This window comes from Lontra canadensis, unplaced genomic scaffold (assembly GCF_010015895.1).
Source record: "Lontra canadensis isolate GAN:19392208 unplaced genomic scaffold, GSC_riverotter_1.0 scaffold58, whole genome shotgun sequence".
Classification (NCBI taxonomy): Eukaryota; Metazoa; Chordata; class Mammalia; order Carnivora; family Mustelidae; genus Lontra; species Lontra canadensis.
In genome coordinates, this window is record NW_022631052.1 from 7,632,894 (window position 1) to 7,652,437 (window position 19,544).

General features: G+C 54.9%; 1 protein-coding gene across 2 annotated transcripts in view; it reads right to left on the reverse strand.

Moving 5' to 3' along the window:
* Nucleotides 1-12,533, reverse strand: part of SH2B3 (SH2B adaptor protein 3) — a 35,469-nt gene extending 22,936 nt beyond the window's left edge. The window contains exons 1-2 of one of the 2 annotated variants that reach the window (XM_032876288.1): nucleotides 12,168-12,533; nucleotides 795-1,592 (exon numbers count right to left, since the gene is read on the reverse strand). In XM_032876288.1, coding sequence (XP_032732179.1) covers nucleotides 795-1,565 — 771 coding nt within the window. In that variant the 5' untranslated portion in view covers nucleotides 1,566-1,592; nucleotides 12,168-12,533. The remainder of the gene's footprint in view (nucleotides 1-794; nucleotides 1,593-12,167) is intronic. The other variant, XM_032876289.1, reaches the window with a different exon arrangement.
* Between the last annotated feature and the right edge of the window lie 7,011 nt (nucleotides 12,534-19,544).

Here is a 19,544-nt window from a genome sequence, read left to right on the forward strand (position 1 = left end):
TTAAATGAATGAATAACTAAGTCTCCACCATTCAGACCGGGACCCTCCGGGGGCTAGGATCACATGTGCCTTGCTCACTTTCCAGCAGTGTGACAGAAAGAGAAAGGAATCAAATGAAAGCCACGTGGTTGCATCAATTTGATACACCTGAGTCCAAGATAGAGCTTGTCAGGTGTTTGGAACCCCTTAAGCCTCCAGCCTCACCTGCAGAGTTGAATTAAGTTGTGGAAAAACACAGAGAATTTTTAACACTTGAAATAAGACATCCACCAATCATGAGACATGCAAAGGAATCAAAACGACAGTTTTCAACCCCCCTGGAGAACCCCCTCCTCTTGGTCATGGTCCACCTGGGTCAGGGGTGTCAAGGACCAGAGGGCCCTGTCACAGTCCCCGTGATGCCCATCTACGGTGTCTCTGCACTTTCTACAAAATCCTTGACCACTACTCCTCAAAACCCTCAAAACCGTCATCAGAAACAAGGAAAGCCTGAGAACTTGTCAAAGCCGTGAGGCCCCTAGAGAGACACCACGACAACCGAATCGAATATGGAATATGCTGGAATAGAAAAACTGCTGCGAGGCGCGCGCTGCCTCGGTTAGGCACGAGCCGCAGTAACGCGAGCCGCTAAGGTCAGGCACGGCTGCGTGGGGTGTCCGAGGGAACCCCGGGGCCATCTCTGCACCCTCTCCGCAAATCCAAAACCGCCTGAAAGAAACGCCTCACTTTTCCCAAGGCATGCTTTCCCTCCGGGCGCGTGCAGCCGCCCGTGGGGCTGTCGCCGGGGAGCTTACCTTGGGCGGGTCGAAGAGCTCCAGCACGCGGTCCGCGCCGCCGTCGGGGCCCCGGGCGCGCCGCAGCGCCAGCCGCCCCCGCTGCCAGCGCGCCCCGCTGTCCATGGACGCCTCGTCTGCCAGGCTGTAGCGCAGCGCCGCCTCCTTGAGGGCCTCGGGCGGCGGCTCGCGGGCCAGGCTCCAGGGCAGGAGCTTCCTGGCCAGGCCGGAGCGGGCCGGGCCCTCCCCCGCCTCCCCCGCGGCCCCGGTGGCGGCCGGCAGCTCCCCGGCAGAGCCGCGGCGCAGGATGTGGCGCAGGCTGTGGCGCAGGTGCTGGAAGGTGCAGGCGGCGGACGGTCGCGGCGGGGCCAGCTCCTCCGAGCTACGGGCCTTGGGCAGCGCGGGGACGGCGGGACCCGGGCCCGACTCGGCCGGGGCCGCCTCGGCCTTGGACGGGGGCCCGCGGCCCGTGTCCCGGTAGTCACGCGCAGGCGGCGCGGCCCGGGACCCCGGTGGCCCGGGCACCCAGCCCTCGCGCACCTCGCGGCAGAAGTAGCGCTGGAAGAGGTCGGTGAACTGCAGCGACACGAGCTCGGCGCGCAGCGGCGCGTGGTGTGGGTGCTCGCGCGCGAAGAGCCAGTACTGCCGGGCCACCTCCCGGGCCGCAGCCACCGCGTGCAGCTCGCAGAACTCGCTCCAGCCCCGAGGGGACGGTGACGACGTCGCGGCGGCCGACGAGGAGGGCGAGGACGCGGAGGAGGCCGAGGAGGGCTGCAGGGTGGGCCCGTTCATGGCGGAGACCGAGGTGGGGCGGCCAGGCTGAAAGACAAAGAGGGGTGGGCGACAAAGGAGTGAGCAGCTGAGCAAACGACTACTTAAACCCACCACCGCGAGACAGGTTATTCACCAGGCCCAACGTCAGAAATCGGAAGTCACCGATAATACCCGGTGCTGGTGAAGGTGCATCGAAATGGTCACTTCCCTCCAGTGCTGCCAGTGCTCGGAGTGATACAGCCTTTTTGGAGGGTAGTTTGGCAGGGTGCATTTCAGACCCAGGAATTCCACTCTCAAGTATTCGAGGGAATGCTTGCTTGCCTGTGCAGAGAGGTAGGTATAAGACAATCCCCGGATGTGTCCGACTTCGGTGTTTATACAACTTAAATGCCCATCAGAGACTGGTAAAGCCAACAGCGCTGCATCTGCAGGCTGGAGCATTCTGCAGCAGTGGACGAGGTAGGGGAAGGTCCACGCTGCCACCCCAGGGAGATCCCCAAGGCAAACCATGAAACAACGCAGACTCTGTGATCCCATATACGTGAACACACACAAAGCCGAATTACCAACTTTGATGTCCATGTGTTTAAGTGGTGGGCAAGAAAGGTGTGGCTGGAGCGAAGCTGCTGAAAACAGTGGTGACTTCTGGGGGAAGAACCGGATTTGGGATTCAAGTACCAAGGAACACTGCAGCTACATGTCTCTATGGTTGAGAACACTGAGCCTGGGTTCAAACTCCAGCACCGCCACTTACTCGTTACCTGACTTTGGGTGAGTTACTGACTTCTCTCTCAGTTTCCCCATCTGTAAAATGGGGAACACGCTTGTACCTGCCTTATAGGAGTGTTACAAGGATTCACTGAGTTAATAAATGTAAAGGCATAAGAACTTAGGAAAAGCCTACTAAAGTCTGGCTGTTACTATTTAAATATTACAATGAGGGGCGCCTGGGTGGCTCAGTGGGTTAAAGCCTCTGCCTTCGGCTCAGGTCATGATCCCAGGGTCCTGGGATTGAGCCCTGCATCGGGCGCTCTGCTCAGCGGGGAGCCTGTTTCCTCCTCTCTCTGCCTGCTTCTCTGCCTACTTGTGATCTCTGTCAAATAAATAAAAAATCTTAAAAAAAAATAAAAACAAATATTACAATGAGAGTGTATCATTGGTGTCAATAAAAATAAATATAAAACGACAAATAAAAAGGAATTAACAAGACTCACAAAGGAGTGCAAAGGTTATTTCCTGCTCCGATGAGGGGGGGATGTCAGGACAGGCAGACCCTTGCCTACACATCCCACCTGGGGCTCCCTTCTCCTCCTACTCCCATGGCTCCTTCTTCAGCACCACACAATCAAAATGGTAGAAGCCCCCCACCTTCTGCTGTCCAAGGTGCTGAACCCTGGACCTCTCTAGTTACAATCAATGCTGTCCTTCCAACTAAGCCTGGCTGGGCCTGGGCCCCTTTGGGGACGACATAATGACGGCTGCTCATTCTACCACCATGCCCCCTCCCCAATAAAAAACTATTACTGAGGGTCTACTCTGTGCCAGGCACCATGCTGGCACCAAGCTATACTATACACATATGTGGAGGCTGTGTGACCTCTGACACCTGACTGGACCTCTCTGAACCCCACTTCCCTCATCTGTCAAATGCGGAGCACCATGGTACCCACTTCATTAAATGGTTATAAGGAGTCCTTGAGAGGCACTCAAGGTGGAGACCAGGACCTGGAGACCAAGGTTCCTTCTACCACACCCCACAGCACATATACCTTCTATCTATGCAGGGGCGGGGTGGGGCAGGCCTGCAGGGAAGCTACAGGACAGTGAGGGCTGTGCTGTCCTGCCCTCCCTGGGCCACACTGGGGACCCTGCAGTGACTGCAGCAGGATGCCCCAGGCAGTGTAGAGCAAGTGTCTGCATCAGTGAGGAAGGCGGAGACCTCCTCGCAGTAAGCACCTTGCACAGAGTAGTCAACGAAGGCTGCCAGGCAGCAGGGGAGGGAGGAACATGTGCCCTTGGCCCCCACACTGCCCAGAAAACCGCCTTGCTGCTGAGGATCTGTGTGTGTGTGATTTGTCCTTAGTTAACCCCATGGCTACACCCATGCAGCCACACAGGTGAGGCAAGCACTGTTCTCGCAGGCTATGGGGCCCAGAAAGCTCTCAGACCCCAGACCCAAGCTCCTGCTCCTCTAGGAGACCCTGTGTGTGCAGCATCACATGGCGGCTGCAGCCTCTGGGCCTTGCCTTCAGTGTCCCCTCAGCCCTGCCTGCTCTCAGCCGGCTTCCGACTTCACACGCGAGAACCTTCCATGAGCCCACAGAGTCAAGTCCTGAACTTGACCTTCAGCACACCCATCACATGTTAGCATTCAACAGCCACGCGCAGCTCAGTCAGTGAAGCATCCCACTCTTGATTTCAGCTCAGGTCATAACCTGGGGGTTGCGAGCTCCAGCCCCCGCAATCGAGTCTGCTTGAGATTCTCTCCCTCTGCCCTCCCACCAAGTGCGTTCACTCCCTCCTCTAAAATAAATAAATCTCTTTTTTAAAAGATTTTATTCATTTATTTGACAGAGAGAGAGAGATCACAAGTAGGCAGAGAGGCAGGCAAAGAGAGAGAGGGAAGCAGGCTCCCCGCTGAGCAGAGAGCCCGATGCCGGACTCGATCCCAGGACCCTGAGATCATAACCTGGGCCGAAGGCAGAGGCTTAACCCACTGAGCCACCCAGGTGCCCCTAAATCTTTTTTTTTTTAAATAGCTGTTATTTTTTAAATTAGTGGCTATCTCCACACCAGACTATGAGCTTCCCAATCTGGTCCCTACTCTAGCCCCAGTTCCTAGCATGCAGCGGGAGCTCAGTAAATGCCCACTGAATGAATGAACGTATGAATGCAAGCGGTCAGCTGCATTTGCAACTCGTGGCCCCGCAAGAGATGCATTGGGGCCAGTCCCCCCCAACAACCACCTCTCCCCGGGCCAACCCACCTCCCAGGCGCCCCCGAGTCCCGATGCCCAATGGCAGGGCCCAACCTCGGCAGGAGGCTTCCTGGAACAGTGTGCCAGCTCCGGGCTTCCCCACTGCCCGGGGGATGGCTGGCAGCCCTCCTAACCACACCTCCTACGGTTCCCCCAACAGAAGAGCGGTGTGGCCCAAGTACTTGCTAGACATCAGGCATCGGTTCTGCTTTTGCAAACCATTAACTCTCCTAGGCTTCATGGAAGCCCTAGGAAGTTGGGCCTATAATTGCTCCCATTTTACAGACAGAGAAACTGAAGCGTGGGAGGTCCCATTGCTGGCAATAGAAACCCCCACAGAAGCCGTCCCAAAATGCCTCATCAGGGCCAGAATGTACACCGTTGGGAAGACTCACTTTCCCAGGAAATGTATACTGAACGAAGGAAACCCAGGGGAGGGACATAAACTTCTCATTCAGCCTCTGCGGGAGTCAGGAGGCATCAGCTCCCCTGCCCAGGTCCCAAAGCCACCAGGGGGTCAGGAAAGCAACCACAGGGTACAAGTTTAAAAACAATGATTCGACATTTGTATACATTATAAAATGAGCACAGGAAATCTAGTTATTATGTTGTATTCCTGAAACTAATGTATGTTTATCATATCTCAATTTTATTTATTAAGATATATTTGACAGGGAAAAAGAGAATACAAGCAGGGCGAGCAGCAGGCAGAGAAAGAGGGAGAAGCAGGCTCCCCGCTGAGCAGGGAGCCTGATGCAGGGCTCGAACCCAGGACCCTGGGATCATGACCTGAGCTGAAGGCAGACACTTAACCGACTGAGCCACCCAGGCACCCCAATTGTATCTCAATTTTAGAAATACAATTTTAAAAACAAAAATAACAATAAATGACACTATTTCTGGCTTTTTAGATGCCCTGCTGTGTGCTAAATGCTTTGCATTTATACTCGCTAGTTTAATCTACACTGGAGGGTAGAGGGGAGACCTATCAATACGTCCATTTTATAGATAAAAAAGCCAAGACATGGGAAGATTAGCTTGCCCAGAGCTCCACATCCAGTGAGGCGCAGAGCTGGGATTAGAACCACTCTCTGTCCTGTGCGCTCAACCAGGGCTGTTTGCCCCTGGAAGGTGCAGAGGCCATCTCGCTCCAGTCACCCCCACCGCCAGGTCAGAGTAGATGCTCCCGAAATAGCACCTGTATGAGTTAATGAACTCCTGGGATTGGGGCAGGCTGCGGTTTGGTAGTCCTGCTCTTGGAGTCGTACTCCTGACCGACAGGGACAAACAGAAGGGCTGCAGGGCTCTGAGAAACACACCGAGATCCCCCCACCGCCCAGACAAGCACTTGTGGAGCTACCCGCCAAACCTGGGGCCGCCTCCTGCCTCTGCCCCTTCTTCGCTGTGCGGTACAGAAAAGGGGGCTCATCTCTCTGAGCCTGTGCCCCCATCTGTAAAATGGGCCAGTGTTCAGCTCTCGGCATTCACTAGGAACATTCTGAGAACGGAGGTCTGCGAGGTGCTGGGCACTGGGCTCAGCAAACAAGTGGCTGTTGCTATTTTATTACTCTTACTGTCAGCAGAGAAGAGCACCAGCTCCAGAGAATTTCAGGCCTTTGATCACTGAAGCCAGAGAGGGAGCCTGCCTTGTGGGCTGGGCCAGAAGGGAGCGAGCATCAAGGGAGCCTGAACAAAAGGCCTTCTCAGGGGAGAGGTGGCTCCAGGCAGGAGCTCCGGGCAGGAAGTCACCAGTCAGAGCACTGAGCTCTCCGCTGGGGCCCACGTCTGGGAGGGGGCGTGCCTCAGAGGTTTCCTGGCTGGGCTGGCAGCCAGGCAGCAGGAAGGTGGTCCTCTCCTTGGGCCTGAGCCCCGGCTGCAGCCATTTATTGAACACTTACTATATGCTAAGTAATTGATCAGATCACACCAGCTGTGGGAGTAAAGCCTGAAAAGCTCTTAGCAGAAAGCATTTATTAATCACCTGAGGGTTCCCAGGAACCTCCAGGCTTAGGGTGGGGGTATAAGTAGAAGAGGGTCTCGGGGGCACTTCCACTGGCTCCCTCCTCCCCCCTTCCCCCACCTGCCAGAGCACTGGAAGCCTGGGTGGCCAAAGGGATGAACTCACACAGAGGGGCCTGCAAATCTGCAGAGTCCCTCCCACCTGATGAGCTTGGGCTTCTGGGGCGGGGAGTTCCCAGCTATGTGTGTGGAGGTGGGGCGCGGGCATTTCCCAAATCCCACGGTGGGGTGAGGGACAAGAAGGCTGTTATGCGGAGCAGGAAGGTCGAATCCTGGCACCCCCCTTCCCCCCAAGTCCCCACAGTGAACACATGGAAATCACGGTCTCCCTGACCATCCTAGGGCCCTGGGCTGGGCTGGGCTGGGGGTAGATCTGCCTCTCAGGACCCCACATTCAAGACAACTATGTCCACCAGAGTGCCTGTGGGCCTTAAAGCCCTAGCCCGTGGGGCACCTGGGTGGCTCAGTGGGTTAAGCCTCTGTCTTCAGCTCAGGTCATGATCTCCGGGTCCTGGAATCGAGCCCCACATCGGGCTCTCTGCTTAGTGGGGAGCCTGCTTCCTCCTCTCTCTCTCTGCCTGCCTCTCTGCCTACTTGTGATCTCTATCAAATAAATAAATAAAATCTAAAAAAAAAAAAAAAAAAAAAAAGCCCTAGCCCGAGCTTGGTGTCCCCCGTTGAAGCAGATCCAGCCTAAGCAACCCTCGAGCCTCTACCAAGTTGGAGAGAAATGAGGCGCTGAACAGCTGGGAATCCTGGCTCTAGGCAGGGAATCTGAACTGTGGGGTCCACTCTAGCCCATGACCCCAGAGACTGGGGCTCCTCAGCCCCTCCTCTATCCCATCAACCTGGGTAACAGTGTAATCTGGGGAAGCTAACATTTCCCACTTAATTATGAGGCCCAGGTGCAGACAAGATCTTTACCCACCTGTGGGAATTCCACCTGCCAAGGCTTGGAGAGGACAGTTTAATTTGTGGTAAATGAAGTTAAAATGAGCCAGTCCAGAGCTTCCATCCTCCCCCAGGTCCACAGCTTCCCCTGCCCCCAGCTCACAGATGTTTGGGCAGGAAGTCCCATATCTTCAGAGGGAGACACCTCCTCCAGGGAGGCCTCCAGGTTGACTATAGGCCACAGCAAGCATTTTGTCCTTTCCCACCTACAGCACCAACTTCTCCAGCAGCCCAGACCCTCTGCCCAAGGAAGCCCAGAGAGTTGGGGGGATTCCAACACACACGCCTGGGAGTCAGCCCACTGCCCTCTCACACCATTCAGGCTGTCCAGACTGTGGAGAAGCCCCTGGGATGTAGGGAATCAAGGTTCTGAGGTCCTGGGGAGGCTGAGAGGTGGGTTCTGCCCTATATCACTGAGCAGTCTGTGGAGTCCTGAGGCACCCTCTCTGGGGTCACCTAGTGCCCAGGGACATTCAAGTCCTCTGTCCCCACGCCCAGCCTGACACCCCAACTACCTACCCAGCTAGGCTTCAGGAGAAAGCCAGAGACTATCCCCCCAAGAACGGGCAGTACTCCCCAGCCCCAGCACCACCCCTCCATACCAGCATGTGACTTCTTCTCACTGTCCCTGAGTTGAGAAGGCTGAGAGTCTACCCAGGGGACAGCCCCTCGGTGTCCTGAACCCTGCAGTGGTGTCAGGAGAGGTGAACCTCTCCCCACACTCCTCACCTTCTCTGGCCTGTCCCATGAGAGGCCGGCTCTCAGGGCGTATTCATGCCCAAGGCCCTCTTTTGTGACCGCCTCCCCCAGTCACATTTCCAGTCCTCCAGCTCCCCAAGGCCGGCATCTCCATCAGGCACCCTGTGAGTCAGCTCCCGGTGAGCAGGGCAGACTTCCTCCCTCCCAGGCCTCCCTGGGGACACAAGGGGCAGGGGCAGGCTGCCCTCCCTCACTGCCCCCCTCCCCGCCAACCGGGGTGGGGGCCCACATCCGGACAGGCCCCCAGGGGCTCACGGCCTGGCTCACGAGGAAGCCTGCAGCCTGGCCCCCCTCGCCGACCCCGGACAGAGTGGCGTGGGAGGACAAATCTTCCAGCCATCTGCTCAGCTGCTGAGTTTCCGGTTGAGGCGGGGCTGGGGGACTCAAGGAGGACTTGCTCTCCTGGGGAAGTGCCCCTTGCCCTTGCTGGGAAGAAGAATACCAGGTTGCGAAGCCTAGGGGTGGTCCGTGGGACCTCAGAGCCCCGGCTGAGGAATGGTGGTGGTTGCCCAGGGGACAGGACCCAAGTGAGCGGGTGTCCAGCTGTGGCCTTTGGACCTGCCCAGTTTCCAAGGGACTACAGGCCCCCGGAAGCCAGGGAGCTGGGGTGCAGGGCTCCTGGGTCCAATTAAGCCTGACTCAGCGAGTGACCCCAGCTGAGTCACTTCCCCTGGGCAGACTGCCCGCCTCAGTTTCCTCAGGGAGGGCGGGTAGCTGGGAGCAGGGTCTGGCTGGGAACAAGAAACTTGTATTACACCTCTGGACTCTGAGGCAGGCTTCTCCCATCTGCCAGATGGAAGCAGCTTCCTGCCCCGCCCAGCCAAAGATGCTGAACACCGGCGGGGCGGGGGGGGGGGGGGCCCTTGGGACCATTTTCCCAGGAAACCAATGAAGTGTTAGCCCCCTCTAGGGCACTCACAGTAGCAGCTCACACTTATTGAGCACCAACTGCCTGCCAGGCATTATGCATGCCTCTTTTCAATACAATCCAGTCATTAGTACTCCCTTGTCATAGAGGAGGACAGCAGAGCTCAGAGAGGTTAAGGGACAAGCCCAGGGGCACAGAGCCATAGCAATTACAGCCAACGCCTTTCAAGTCCCTACACTGCCCTGGGCTCACACACTCCATATATTACCTTACGCGCAGGTTCATATACCCCTGAAAGGCAAAGACTCTTGGTCCCCGTTGGGCAGATGCAATCCAGAGAGGTCTGATAATTTGCCCTAGGCCTCACAGCTAGAACCTGGCAGATCCTGGATTTGGCTCCAAAATCCATGTTGCTACCAAGGAGAAATGGGAATTTAACAGCAGAGGCAACTCATTTAATAATACTAATAATAATATCCTCATCTATTATCATCAGGGGAGGCCCAGCTCTGACTGCTTTATGTGCATCTCCATACCTCCCCCAACCCCCAAAGTGGGCTGCACTGGGACTGGGAGGTCTCTCCAAGTGCCTCCAGCCCTGCCCCCTTTGTCCTTGGGGAGGTTCCATCCAGGAGGTGGAGGGTGTCCTGGGGTAACACGGCTGGACCAAGATATCCAAGGGCCCCCAAAGGCTGACCTGCTTCAGGGTTACCTGTGTCTGCTGGGCCCAGGCTCCCCCCATATCTGGAGTGGTTCTACAGAATCTGATTTGTACTAGAAAGTTCTATGTATCAGGAAGGATTAAGTCCAGGGTTTACAGGAACAGCAGGGGAGAGGGGGGAGGGAAAACAGAGGATCAGGAAGGAGAACAATCAGAGCTAACATCCACGACAAACAGTAACAGTCTCATCATTATTACTATTATCACTCCTGATCAAAATGTTCTAAACGCTTTGCAAATTCGCTCATATGGTTCCAATGACCCTAAGAATTAAGTACTCTGATCACACCCATTTGACAGACAAGGAAACTGAGTCCGGGATAGTTAAGCAAGGCTTTGTAGCCAGGAAGCCATCCCCTCATCCTGCCTGCATCTTTGCAATTCTTCTCCTAAAAACTCAGGACCCCCCCAGAGCCGCACACGTGCTGGAGATGCTCGAGGGATGCTGATGGACAAACATTCCACAGCCAGGAAAATCATGATAATGATGGTAATGATAATAATAAAATAACCACCACCACCTGTAATTGAACCTTTTCTCTGCCAGGCAGCAGGTGCTTCTCACACAATGACTCATTAAATCCCTACCATAAACCTGTTATTATCCCATTTCACATGGTGGGGGGGGGGAGGGAGACTGAGGTTCACAGGTGTCACTTGGCCATGCCCTCAGCTGGACAGAAGCAGTGGGAGCATGGAACCTCCGCCTCCAGAACCCTCCTCTCCCACTGCTAAATCCCTGAAGGTCCTCAGACCCCAGCAGCTGGTACTTCAGTCCAACTCCTTCCCAGCTGGCTGTCTCTGTGGTCCACAGGGACTCGCTCAAGTTCTAGGAATGTTCACCCTTTGGCTCAGAAGGATTTTCCCTCCCAGAGGAGGGTTGTGGGAAAAAGCTCAGAAAAAGTGTATTAAAAACCCTTCCAACTTCCCAAGCGGGCCCTGGCCTCTCATCGGCTGACCCCAGCCCGCCCGGGCGGCCTCTGCCTTCTCTCCCCCCAATTAGGGCTGGGTCTCCAGCCCCCGCAGCCCCAGGGAGCCTTCAGAGCTGTTTCCGCTCTGGCAGCCAGGTCAGTGATGAGAAAGCCAGACATGACTCTCGCCCCTAGCCCTGGAGACCCATGTGCCCATCGCCTGGCAGGGGCCTTGCAGCTGGACTGTAAAAGGGAAGGCAGGAAGGGCTGGCTGCCCTAGCTGAGCCTGGCAGCTGGTGGGGGTCAGAGGATGCTCCTCTCCCAGGAGAGGGGCATGGGGGTCAGATCTCAGCCCATCCTGCCCCCAGAGCTGGACATTGCTTTGCCAGGCCCTCTGCTCCAAAGCCCCCACCGCAGCCCAATTTCACTTCCTCCCACTCAGTCAGGCCTGGCCATGCCCCTCCCTGGAGGCCTCCAGCTGCAGGCAGTGACCTCCTCACCTACATCATCTTGGCCGGGAATGGGGAAGAGAAACAGGAGAATGAGGAAATTAAAGAAAAAAAAAAAAAAAAAAGGCAGGACAGGCAGGAAGGCCCCCCTCCCCAGTTCCTCAAATGCAATCCCCATCATCCCAAAAGCCCCCATGGGCAGAGGGAGGGAAGGGAGGGGATTTCTGCACCAAGCATTAAAGGCCTCTGAAATGACCCTCCCAGCCATGCTGACCTAAAAGGCAAATCACCCCCATCCCACCCACTTTTTTTTTTTTTTTTTCTTAGATAGGAGGATTCACCTGAGCTCCAGGTCTGGGGTGTGAGGGCACCAGCTCAAAGAGAACTGAGCTCCAGGACTCTTGAACCCTTGGGAAACCCCAAACTCAGCAGCTTGTGGGCACCTGGCCTGGCCCACCTCTGAGGCATGGTGACTGGGGAGAGAGTTTCTAGAATCCAGAGACACCCTCATAGCCACATGGTCTGGGCTGGTAGAGTGGGGAGGGACAGGTGGCCCCACTCCCAGAGGGCTCTTCCATCCTCACAGCCCCGTCTGACTGCTTTCACTTTCAAGGTACCAAGCGCTTGACCCTGGACCCCTCCTCACCACGCACAAGTTGAGGGGGACTGCTGCCCTCCTTTAAGGGGTAGACTGGGAGTATTAACCATACCCTCTCAGCGCCTTCCCCACTGCCTCCCCTATTACATCGCCAACACGTGTGTGGGTGGGGGTGTCGTCTGGGAGGGTGTCGCAGGAGCTGGAGAAGGGCCGCCCCTGAACACCCCAACCGGGTCAGGGGCAGGACAGTATTTCAGGCTGTTATGGGAGTGCGCAGACACCGGGCAGAACAGGACAGGGGGCCTCCTCTTCCCCCATCAGAGCCCTCCCAACCCGGTGGAGGGAACGCCAGGAAAGGCTGGCTTACCTGAGAGAGAGGGGGTCCGGGCCCGGCCGGCCCATGGCGTCGCGCGCCCCCGGCCCCCCGAAATCTCGAGGGGGCGGGCGGGCCCCCGCCCCGGGCGCGTTCTCTCCCGCGCGCCGGCTCCTGGCTCGCGGCTCGCTCGAGCGGGGCTCAGGCAGGAAACCCGGGCTCGGAAAATGGCCAGCGCCTCATCATTTCCGCCGCCAGCGCTTGACAGTTGCGGGGGGATGCGCCCCCGGGCCGCCGCGGGGGAAACTTGGCTGCTGCCGCCGCCGTCGCCACCACGGGCCGCGACAGTCCGGGCGGGCGGCCGGGCGGAGGCGGTGGCCCGAGCCCATGCCGCCTCGCGCCGTTATGTAAAGAGGAACCGGCTGTGCTAGCGGAGCCCGGCGGGGGAGGGCGGCCACGGCAGGGGCGGGGCCAGGGTGGGGCGGGACGGGGAGAGACCACGCCCCGGTCCTTCCCCGAGCCAGACTCGGCCGGGGGCGGCTCCTAGGGGCGGGGTCGGACCTGGCCCCGCCCATCAATCCGCATCCGACACGGCTGACTGGGTCCCGGGGTCTCGAAGGCGAGCTCGGAGAGAGGCGGGCCCTACCAAGCCACGCCCACACCTCGCCCACCCGAGGTCGCATCGCGAGGGCTAAAGAAGGGAATGAACGACCGAGGGGCGGGGCAACCTTGGCCCCACCCACCTAGCCCCTGCAGACCCCCAGGTGCCTCAGCGCTTCGGGGGCGTAGCCAGATGGAGGAGAGGCGGGGCCTGGGCGGGGAGGGGTCGAGCCTCTTGGCCTCGAGGGGGCGCGCCCCTGCGACTCCCTCCTGCAAGGCCTTATCTGCACGCTCCCGGCGGGTCCGCGCAATAGCGACCACAGCTTTCGTCACCCCCCGGGGAAGGATCCCAACTCAGCCGGGCCCCGACTATCCGCGACTCTGCTGAACCGACCCGCCACGGCCGTATCCCCTGCCCATTCAGGTTCTGTCCCCACCCTCGGTTCTGCTCTTGCAGTTGCTGGTGCCTGGGTAGACCGACCTCCCCTGAGCCACTACTATCGGGGCCACACCTCAGGAATACATCTTTCTCCAGAAAGCCCTCCCGGACCGCGGGCACCCATGCCCTCTGGGCCTCCCTCTCTGCTCTCCCCCGTGCTTTCATTTTTCTCTGCAGGCCTTACGTGGGGTGAGGTTGACAGTGGGGTGCCCCCTAGTCTGAGGTGGAGCATACAGTCAGCGGGCCCTTCCCCCAACACGGGGCAGCGAGGTGAGAGAGGAATGTCTACTCTTCTCTCCCTCCCACAACAGGAAACTAGTCGATTAGGCCCCAAGCTTGCAGGAACCTCATCACCCCTTCCCAGACAACACACTGTCCGGTCCGCTGCCTCCCCCTCTTACTAACCTTGGGCAAATGACTTGACTTCTCCATACCTCAATTTCCTCATCTGTGAAATGGAAATAGTAAGAGTACCCAATCCACTGGGTTACTGTGGGGATTAAATGAGTCAGTGCATTAAAGCACTTAGCATTGGGCATTGCCCAAGGGAAAGCACTACTACCTGCGTGTTTGTTCATCAGGCTTGAGTTCTGCCCCTGGAGATGCAGAAAGGGGTTCCCCAGAAGATGGGGATTTCCAGACTCCACCCAGACGGGGATCAGGGCTGGTCTGCTGTAGGATCCTTGAAATCACATAACCTTGAAGGACCTCTAGCAATGAACATGTGCTTTCCCACAAATACTTGTTAAATGCCTCCAATGCGCCAAGCACTGTTGTAGGTGCTGGAGACACAGACGTGAACAAGACAGACAAATAGGCTGCCCTTGTGGAGCTGACATTCTGGTGAGGGGACACACAGCATAAGTACTTGAATAAATGGGATAATGGATTGAGAGGAAGATAAAACAGTTAAAGATAGACAGTAGGAAGGGGCTGTCTTAGACTGGAGGCTTGGGGAGGACCGCTCTGAGGAACTAGCATTTGAGGTGAGACCACTCCTTTCCCCATCCTGTAGCAAGAAGCATCTGGGCATGATAAAGTCTGAGGGAAGGGCATTCCTGGCCAAAGGAACAGTGAGTGCAAAGGTCCTGAGGTGGGAATAAGCTTGGTGCATTTGAGGAAAGTCAAGAAGGCAGTGTGATACCCAGGCTTACAGATGGGAAGAGATGAAGTTGGAAAGGTAGGCCTGTCACATGGAAACCTGAAGGTCCTGGCATCAAGTTTGGGAATTATCTTGAGAGCAATAGGGAGCCACGGGGAATTTTTGAAGGACCTGTTGAGTTTGGATTTGAGCTGCAAAGTCTGGAGTTGGCAACCCATGAGAAGGTGCTCCAGTAACATTCACACAGCATCTGAGTATGTGGGACAAGGGGGGGTGAGGTATTTGGGAAGCCTAAACCGATCACTCCATATTATTATCTCTATATGGCGTCTGGGGAGACCGAGACCTAGAGAGAGCAGTTACCTGCCTGCAGTCACACAGCTGCCAGGTGGCGCCAACAGAGCAGTAGGTACACAGCAGTTGTCAAATGGTTGCTGAAAGCTGCCAGCCACAAGCACTTTCCCTCTCACTGCCCAGACAGCAGTTTTGCTGACTTAAATGGAGACTTGTGGTTCTTCCCCTTTTTAATCACAGTGCAAGCCTTCTCTCGTGCCAGATTTCTCTGAGGCCCAAAGTGGTTTCCCTTCTCGCTTAATTTCTTCTTGCCAGGCGTCCCCTCGAGTCCAAGTTAGTTGTTTCAATGCTCTCTCTGCAAGAGACTTCTCACTCTGTTTCTGCTTTTCCTTCTAAAGGCAACGGGTTTACAACGAACACCTCTTTCGTTGCCTTGCCCTAGATTTGAGAGCACCCCCGCTCTGAACTGCGATTTTCCTCCTCTCGCCGTGGCTCCTCCCACTTCAGAGGTCCCTGGGGCCCAAAGTGAGAAGGAGATTTATCCGAATTGCCCTGAAGCAAGGGAGGTAGCCTCAGCCAGCAGGTGCCACCGCCCTTGGGGAGAACACCTACTGCCTGCCAACTAGGGGCTGGAGACTCTCAGGATTAATAACAGTAACGAAACAGCAGCCAATGACAACATTAGTAAATGCTTATTAATACCATTAACATGATATTAACAACTGGTACTGATAACAACACAAAAGTTAACCAGTATGGGATTAATAAATCAATAACAATAGAATAATAACGTAACAACTGTTAATAGATCTTGTTAAAAATAATAAGTCACTGTTAGTTATTACAGAATTAATAGTAAATATAAAATAACAGTAAGATATTAGTAGCAAAAATAAATATAATAACAGGTCTAGGATTCATAGTTACCATAATAGCAAACGGTACCGGGATTAATAATAATAAATAAAAACTAACAGTAGAAGAGTAATAAGATTAATAATAAATGTAACATGGGGCATCTGGCTGGCTTAGTGGGAAGAGTATGTGACTCCTGAGCCCGGGGTCGTGAGTTCAAGCCCCACCCCACGCTGGGTGTAGGGATGACTAAAAAAATAAACTTAAATAGGGGCGTCTGGGTGGCTCAGTGGGTTAAAGCCTCTGCCTTCAGCTCGGGTCGTGATCTCGGGGTCCTGGGATCGAGCCCCGCGTCGGGCTCTCTGCTCAGCGGGGAGCCTGCTTCCTCCTCTCTCTCTCTACCTGCCTCTCTGCCTACTTGTGATCTCTCTCTCTCTCTCTCTCTGTCAAATAAATAAATAAATAAATAATAAACTTAAATAATAATAATAATAACAAACGTAATATAATAATAATATAATCAGAGTTAACAGCCCCAGGACTAATAATAGCACTTAACAGTTACAGGATTTAAAATAATAAATAGGGGCACCTGGGTGGCTCAGTCAGTTAAGCGGCTGCCTTGGGCTCAGGTCATGACCCCGGGGTCCTGAGATCAAGCTCCGTGTGGGGCTCCCTGTTCAGCTGGCGGTCTGCTTCTCCCTCTCTGTCTTCCCCTCCCTCCTGCTCGTGCTCTCACTCGCACTCTCTCAAATTAATAAAAACATTTTTAAAAAAATAATAAAGTAATAATAGGCTAGAAAGAGGACTAACAGTAATAGAATAATAGTGTAATCATAATAACTAATGATCTAGGATTAATAATAATACAATTACCAGTTGCGGAGGCTTGCGTCTTGTCGGGCATTGCTCCATGCCAGTGCTGGCAGAGGAAACTTGCTGTGATGATGGAGACGTGCTGTCTGCACTTGTCCAAAATGGTCACCACGAGCCACATGAGGCTACTGAGCATTTGAACTCTGGCAAGGGTCACTGAGGAACTAAATTTTAATTTGCTGTAGTGTTAATGAATTAAAATTTAAATAGCCTCATGTGGTCAGTGATCTCTGTCCTCGATGGCATGGCTCTGGACATTTTCCATCAGTTAACTCATTTCATTCTCATGACAGCCGTGGGCTAGGTACTCTTACTGTTGTTATTATCCCCATTTTATTTTATTTTTTTAAAGATTTTATTTATTTATTTGACAGACAGAGATCACAAGTAGGCAGAGAGGCAGGTAGAGAGAGAAGGGGAAGCAGGCTCCCCGCTGAGCAGAGAGCCCGATGTGGGGCTCGATCCCAGGACGCTGGGATCATGACCTGAGCCGAAGGCAGAGGCTTTAAACCACTGAGCCACCCAGGCGCCCCATTATCCCACTTTATTATGAGGAAACTGAGTCATTGAAAAGTAAAGTCATTAGGCCGGATCAGAATCTCCCCACTTCAAAGACAGAACAGCATTGTCTGAGGGGACCCCAGTTAAGAATGAAGGCTCTGGGGTCACCCCGACAGGTTTGGCATCCTCTTAGCTGGGTGATCACTTGGACTCCCTAGACCTCAATTTTTTTTGTCTGTAAAACGGGGACAGTCACAGGGCTGGCTTGGTTGGGCTGTGTGGGAGAATTTGATGAGAAAACTTACAGTGATGGCTGGAGTTTGGATAGCGCTTCTGTATGAACAGTACGTGTCCGACAGAGTGTTGATTGTAATGTGTAATTGGATGTGAGTCATAGGTCCCTCAGGGAGTGGTTCTGAAGAATGGTGGCCACAGAGATCAGCTCTGTGGGCACGAGAGCCTCACACCCCTTCTACAGATGAGGACACTGAGGTTTGACAGTAAAGACTGTTGCCTGAGGTCACCCAGCTAGTGAGCAGAGACCTTGGTGTTCACGTCTATAAAATGTGCTTCTGCAGACCTATCCTTTCCCTATGGGAAACAAAGTCTGGGTCACAGGATGAAGCCTGAGCGCCTGGTCTGCCCCCTATGGACTGCATGTTTATGTCCTCCAAAGACTCATGTTGAAATCCCAACCTCCTAGGGGATGGTGTTAAGAGGTGGGGTCTTTGGGAGGCGAATGGGTCATGAGATCAGAGCCTTCATGACCTATATAAAAGATTATAAAAGAGACCCCAAAGAGATCCCCCTCTGTTTCTACCAGGAGAGGTTACAGCCAGAAGCCACAATCTCTAAGCTGGAAAGAGAGCTTTCAGCAGACGCTGAATCTGCCAGGGCCTTGATCTAGGGCTTCCCACTCCGGAATTGTAAGGAATACATTTCTGTCGTTTCTGAATGGCCTAAGATAGAACGTCCATACTGAGAAGTGGAAGCTGCTGTAACAAATACCTAAAAATGTAGAAGCAGCTTTGGCACTGGGTGATGTGGGTAGAGGCTGGAAGAGTTCAGGGTGCCATGAATAGACCCTTAAGGGTGATTCTGCTGGAGACCCAGAAGAAAAAGAGGAGAGCTGCAGAAGGTCCAAGATGTTAGAAGAATGACCCCAGAGGCCCTTCGGAGGTCATCAAGGACCTGGGTGGCAGGAGGATTTCAAGGGAGGGGCCGCCGTTCCGGGCTCCCCCACCCCCACCCCCACCCCCACCATCGGCTGCCCCAGCTGTGGCTCCAGCTGGTCTCCAGCGTGCTGGGCCCTGCAAAGCTGAGAGGGTATGGCTGCCTCCACCCAGATTTCAGAGGAGCTGCACATGCACAGCCCAGGCAGAGGGCCACGTTGAGCACGGGACCACCGCAGAGAGCCGCCACCAAGTCAATGCCCAGCCGATTCACAGGAGCACCGCGCCCGGTGCCCACCCCAAGGGCCCCCAGCCCGTCCTTGGGGAGCTACGAGTTGTCCCCTCTTCCCCCAGAGAATCTGGTTTCGGAGGGGAAGTGACTCAGTGGCCTAAGGCCCAGTAGATAATTATTCACTTCCAATCCCGGTAATTAAAGGCCCTGATGGCTCCCCACAGGACGTACAACCTGTCACTTCCGCAGTCCTACCCCTGCCCCTGGATCTGCGCGCCGCGCACGAGCTTCCCTGGCGCGAGCTTTGCCGCGGTCCCAGGCTGCGGGTCAGCGGCGGCGGCCGAATTGCGCGCAGCTCTGGCGCCCTCTGGTGGCAGCCTTGGGGTGGCGGCCTGGGAAGCGGCGTCCTGAGCAGGATTGTAATGAAAATTAATTCATGTAGAAGTCCCTGCTACAAGCGGTAAGCGCTCAATAAATGTTATTGTTAACTTCCAAGGCACAAACTTGGTTATGTGCGACCTCTCTCCCCCGCTCTAAACCCTCCAAGGCTCCTATTACCTTCCGAATAAAAGCCTCACCCTGACAGGCCAGTCTCATCCTCAGGGACCTCTTGCGGCATATCCACCAAACACCCTGTGCTCTGGCCACACCAGACTTCTTTCTGACCCCGCTTCCCGTTTCCAGACCTTTGCCCACACTATTCTCACTGCCTGACATTCCCTTTTCCTTTCCTCTGCTTGGCAAACTCTTATGCATCCTTCAAAACCCCCGAAACATGATCTGCGCTCAAAGTCTACTCTGGTTCCCTAGGGACATTGCCTCCTCTGGCCTCCTTTGGCTTCCTCTGCCACAAGCTTCTGAGGGAGAGGGGGCTTGTCTCTTATGGTGCAATTACTCATGCATCTGTCTGTATACGCCCCAGACTCCGAGCTCTTGGAGGGGGAGGCAATGTTTTTCCTCATCTTTGAACCGCTGGGATGGAGCAGGACTCGGGCACACATCAGGTGCTTCAAAACCTTGTGCTGAGTCCAAACGAAAGGTCTAAGTGATTATTGGTGGATGGTGACTCCAAAGCACACGGTTGTTACGCAAGCCTTGGTTCTGTCACCTTCGTGCTGGTGACTTAATCTAAGTCTCAGTTTCCTCATCTGCAAAATGGGGATGAGAAATAATACCTACTGCACAGAGTATTTGTGAAGATTGAATGAACATATCTGTGTAGCACAGGACACTTGATCAATGATGCTGCTCATGATGAGCTAAACCTGTTCTCGGGTCCCCCCTTTACACTGAGGGGTAGGGGACTGCGAACACCTGAGAATGCGACCCTTTCCTATCTACACTACAAGAAGCATCAGAC